The sequence below is a fragment of the Nelusetta ayraudi genome, unplaced genomic scaffold (assembly GCF_046127955.1).
Source record: "Nelusetta ayraudi isolate G7.1 ecotype Tasmania unplaced genomic scaffold, CSIRO-AGI_Nayr_v1 ptg000075l, whole genome shotgun sequence".
Taxonomy (NCBI): domain Eukaryota; kingdom Metazoa; phylum Chordata; class Actinopteri; order Tetraodontiformes; family Monacanthidae; genus Nelusetta; species Nelusetta ayraudi.
The window spans coordinates 1,815,342-1,820,469 of NW_027466125.1; the positions used below are offsets into that span (position 1 = coordinate 1,815,342).

At 40.6% G+C, this 5,128-nt stretch overlaps 1 protein-coding gene and 1 long non-coding RNA gene across 2 annotated transcripts; both read left to right on the forward strand.

The window, feature by feature from the left end:
- Positions 1–1,306, forward strand: LOC142899738 (uncharacterized). The gene is made up of 3 exons (XR_012928802.1): positions 1–233; positions 514–711; positions 906–1,306. It is a non-coding gene; the product is annotated as an uncharacterized LOC142899738 (long non-coding RNA).
- Positions 1,307–1,337: 31 nt separating this feature from the next.
- On the forward strand, positions 1,338–4,925 carry LOC142899736 (uncharacterized). The gene is made up of 5 exons (XM_076043489.1): positions 1,338–1,466; positions 3,430–3,594; positions 3,702–3,815; positions 4,052–4,189; positions 4,786–4,925. Exons 1-5 carry the CDS (start codon positions 1,359–1,361, stop codon positions 4,864–4,866), a joined length of 606 nt encoding a protein of 201 aa, XP_075899604.1. The 5' UTR covers positions 1,338–1,358; the 3' UTR covers positions 4,867–4,925.
- Positions 4,926–5,128: the final 203 nt, after the last annotated feature.

Here is a 5,128-nt window from a genome sequence, read left to right on the forward strand (position 1 = left end):
ATGAGTAATTAAAACGGAAATGTAACATAATTGTGAGTTACGACGTCAGTGTTTTTGCAACAAGCTTCCCAGACGCGTTATTGATTAACAACCTTAAGAGGCGTCACGTTAGCACGGGTTTTCCTGTGCGCGTCGTCTTAATGATGTAGTACAGGGCATCAGCCACCAGATGGTAGAAAAAGCTAATAGATTTTACTCGGGAAAACACCTTTGATGAAAGTATAAGGAGCAGGGTAAGTCAAGTATAAATGTATAATTTCAGCTACATAGATACATGGCAATAACTCATTAATCCCATGTGACGATACTTATGCTTCTATGTTTTGTCCTTGAATTATGCCAACTATGACGTATTGGAATTATGTGCGTTGGCTGTATTTGCTATGTCAAATTATAACGTCGTCTCCTCTATTTATTCAGATCAAGGATTTAAAATAAAACTCTCGCTGTGTTATACTATCTTTGTGTTCTTTTTCTCTCTCCCATCTTTGTTTTTGGTTGCCTGGAAACCAGGAACTCCTTCAGCTATTGGCTGTCCCTGTACTATGAACCCGCCTCTCTTCTCTTGCTGCTTTTCCAATTGGCTAATTTTCTTCGGCTACAGTGGCAGCCTGGTTTTTCATTGGCTACTAGTCGAATACCATCACACAGTGCAGCGCACGTTATTTTCTACGTCTTAAAAACTTTTTACTCTAAACTGGTCCACAGATGGTAAGTGCTTTTTATTCAATAAATCCAACACATTCGTTTAAAGACTGGGAGACTGACGACACAACACCGACTCGCAGACAGATAAAGATTTTTGCTAGTTTCTTCCTGTTGGATGGCGGCGGCGTTATTTCTCGACAAAAACTCGTCAAACACGCGTCGAAACAATACCAAAGTCTGTGTGTTCGCTTATTCAGGCGTCGAGTCCGCGCAAACCAACGTCCTCGAGCAACCAAAGATTGAAGCAGGAGAGAGAAAAAGTCCGATTTCTGCTGGGTCAAGAGGAGCGCGCGAGAGACCTGAGGAAGGCCCGCGACCTCTTCGACCCAAAAGGCACGGGAACCATAGACGTGACCCGGATCACGGCAAGTTCGTTTTCACGTCGCTTTAGGTTACATGTGCTTTTTGTGAAGCTTTTTGTGTCCTGGATATTTTTTTGGTGTTTTAAAGCATAATTTGTTCATATAAAAGTCACTGGGCGCAGGTGTCCTGGTGACTCACCTGTCCAGCAGCAGCAGCAGCAGCAGCAGCAGGATGACACGTGTGTGTGTGTGTGTGTGTGTGTGTGTGTGTGTGTGTGTGTGTGTGTGTGTGTGTGTGTGTTTTGTTTTTTGTTGTTGTTGTTTTTTTTTTTTTTACCTCAGGCCTCCATGCGAGCAATCAGACCTCTAGCTGAAGAGCAGGAAATCCAGAGAGTGATCCCGTTCTATGGAAGAACTGACTTTGGCGACTTTCTGAGGATGAGGACTCAGAAAAAGGTGGGTTCCTTTTCCAGGTAGCAGGACCCCTTGAACTGTCTTAAATTGCCAATTTAAAGACAAAATATACCAGCAAAATAAATAAATAAACAAATATAAATGGGGAAAAAAAGAGTCGGGGAGACTGTGGCTGGTTAGTACAAGGGTTGGTTGTCACATCGCTTATTACAGCCACACTAGAGGGCGCTGTAATATGATATTGACATCAAACGGTTAGATTTGTCATATTATGTGATTTGTATGGTTCACAGTCATTTTTCACGTTGGTGCTGTTTTTGCATTGCAAGCTTGAAGGTTATCGTTCTTTGAAAAATCTAACTTTCACACTCTGACGTCAGAGTGTCTTCAATGGTTAATTAACGCTTTGTTACAATATGTTGAAAAATGAAAGGGATACACATTTCAAGCCTAGACCTTAAGCTTCCATTTAATGTAGGAATGATTGTTGAAATATGTTTGGATGATGAGCAATTCACACAGGAGTAAAAAGTGCAACAAACAGCCCCGGTTTCCCCTATCCACCTCGTCTCCCGCAACAAATTTATTGACTGCAAGAATGGAAATGTGCTACTGTGATGCTTCAGAAAAATTAAGCCTTTATTCATCCCTATTTGCTTGTCATGAGGCATCTCAACAGAGTTGTTACCCCAGAAATGCCCAGTTTGGCTGCCCTTCACAAACCAGTTCATCTCAGACTTTGTCTTTTTTTATGATAACATAGGTGTCATTATACATTACACACGGCAGTTTGTGTCATTTTGTTTGCACCCCTGTTCTAAAACTATACCTCTGTGCTACGATATGCCAGTTCAATCGGTAGTTCTGTCAAATAAATGTGAAATGAACACTCCAATAAACATCGATACTTAAAATCCAGCAGTGTAATTTAAAGGCCTGGTTGTGAGGCAGTCAGTCAGTGGAATGCGGACTAGAAAATCTGCGGCGCTGGTTGATCTCAGTCAGCTTCATCCCCTTTGATGTTTCTTTATATTTCTAACAGAACCGGTTAAACCACAACGTTATATAAATGAAGAGGTCAGGGTCTCCTCGGCGCCACCTCTTGGTGACTGATTTGAGCCTCTGACATAGCTTGAAAGACCACCTCAGATAAAGTCTTCGCAAGAGGAATGGCAGAGATTTCTGTGTTTTGGCTGTGATTTGCTGTACATATTTCAGAGCTGACGAAGTGGCGCTGTTTGATATTAATATCCAGATCTTTTCGCTGCACTGGTCTTATTAAGCAGCATGACGAGATGAGCGCCAGCCCATCTGCCAGTGATTAAGTGATAATGCAGTGGGCACTCTGGTGCAATATGCACAGCGAAGAGTTTGCGTGAAGCTAAGCTGGAGTACAAATTGTTATTGTTAAAAGTTATTGGTGCAAACCATAATGTTTGCTGATGAATCCATCCAGTGTCAAACACCCACACTCTGCTTATGGCTCGCGTTACATGAGCGCCCATCTGTGTCTTTTTGTTAGTTTTTGGCCATCGAGCCATGGAAATTTAGACAGAAGTTGAAGAGCAAAAGAAGAGAAGTTGGAGAAGTTTAAGTCCTGTCAGTAAACCTTTGACTTCAATTAGGATTAGAAATGTCAAAAAAAATGTTGAATCAATGTCAGTACAATTCTAAAAGCCTTCTATATCCTCCACATCTCCTCTTTGAACTCTGAGATTAAAGTCAAATTTGTATCCATAATACTGCAATCCCTCAATAAATTCAAATTGAATTTAAATATATTGAAGAGCATTTTTCACATTTTATAAATGCGTCATGTTGTACAATTAGTAGATGGTAAGATTTTTGTAAATCAAAAATGTAAAACATTAGGACATTTGTCATAAAATGTTTTTATTCTATTACTAAACTACACTGCACTCCATGTATATTTTTTTCTACTTGTTTCAGGGGCTAAAGACTTGACTGAAAATGTGAAATTGTGAACTGACATTTTATCTTCCAGGCTTCTAGTTCTCGCAGAGCTGCTGCCTCTGGCGGCCCGATGCTGAAGGAGGGCCGAGAAAGAATCCAGGTCCAGCTGACCGAGATGCAAATGAGGGACATGAAGACAGCTTTCGACCTCTTTGACCCTCACGGTACAGGGACCATTGACATCACAGGGATATTGGTCTGTTCATTTTTTTTTTTAAATAGTTTTTCTCAATCAGCACATACTGTCAACCGACTGTATAACAATTCCGTAGCACAACATGATGGGTTGTGTGTGTACCGCAGGTTTGCCTGCGAGTCCTTGGACTTCCAGCACAGAAAGACGAAATCCAGAAAATGCTTCCAGTCTCTGGGAAAATTGACTTTGGTGTCTTTCTGCGAGTGATGAAACAGAACATGGTGAGTGTGAAGTTTCTGATTACATCATTTACATTTGATTTTATAAAGTCTCACTTTTGCCTGTTTGAAGGCTGTGCTAAGTGTGTATGTGTGTGTGTGGAAAGAGAGAACATGGACAGACATCAAGTACCACAAACACATTTTGCATTTCAACGTCCCAGAAAAAGAGAATCTGAAATGTGCTGAAATTTGTCAGTGAGCATCGACAATCATGTTAATGATGTTTTTTTCAACAGGGAAACACAAAGTGTGAAGAGAAAATGAACATGGTTTTTCATCTGTTTGATGACGACTGCACAGGAAAACTCTCGTTTGAAAATCTTAAGCGGGTCGCCGAGGAGCTGGAGGAAAACCTCACTGATGAAGAGTTGCAGGTATTGTCATCTGGCTCCTAACAGTCAACCTGTGATCTATTTTAACTTGTTGCAGATGGTTCAGGGTAGTTTCAACATGTACATTGAACAACTTCATACATTGGCACAGATTTAGCAAAACATGATTTTTAGTTCAGTCTTTTACTATGAGGTGCATATAAGGACAGAAATAGAATTATTTTAAGAATTCAGGTCTACCCCTGTTGTGCCGATGGTTATGATGTCACTATTTAATTGGGCTATCAGACAATCACAATCTGACTGGTCGGTTGATTGACCCTGAGTGTTATCCTGGGAGGGGCCACCCTGTTGTCACATGATCTTACTGAAAGGTGCTGTGAAGTTGGCGTAATGATGAAACCCTGAGTGGTTCCAAATTCTGGCCACTTGCTGGCACCATATGGCTGCATCTGTACATGTGGCCTTGCAAATACAAAGGCTTGTTAGTAGAATAAATGAAATTACTAAAACATGTTATTTTCTATTTAATGTTATGTTGGAAGTGTTAGAAGTCCAGTAACAACCGCATGCATGGTTGATACATAAACCTTTTCTATCTGGATTTTTTTGAGCAGACCATGTCTTCTTTTTCCTAGGAGATGATTGCTTTCGCCGACCACGACAGCAACGGAGAAATCACCAAAAAGGAGTTTCTGAAGATGATGAGATACGACTGATTGACTGAATGAATTAAGGCATTTTTGGGTTATGCCAACTGATAAAAGAACAGGCTGAATGAACCCTGAGGTTTTCATTGTCTATCCAGAATGCTCCTCTTATTGGTGAAACGTCATCATTTCAGATGGATGTTTTTGTCATTTCTCATGTCAAGAAGGTGTGCAAGTCATAACATGACAAGTAATAAATAAAAAATTTAAGGCATCAAATATCTATTTTATGCGACACCTCCAAACAAGAAAGCTGAAAGACGTGCATCAA

Bases quoted from the DNA above. Each gene is read 5' to 3' on its own strand.
- LOC142899736 (XM_076043489.1), top strand. From the start codon at position 1,359: ATGCGAGCAATCAGACCTCTAGCTGAAGAGCAGGAAATCCAGAGAGTG. The intron at 3,816-4,051 runs GTGAGTGTGAAG...TTTTTTCAACAG, and splicing joins GAGTGATGAAACAGAACATG to GGAAACACAAAGTGTGAAGA. The intron at 4,190-4,785 runs GTATTGTCATCT...TCTTTTTCCTAG, and splicing joins TCACTGATGAAGAGTTGCAG to GAGATGATTGCTTTCGCCGA.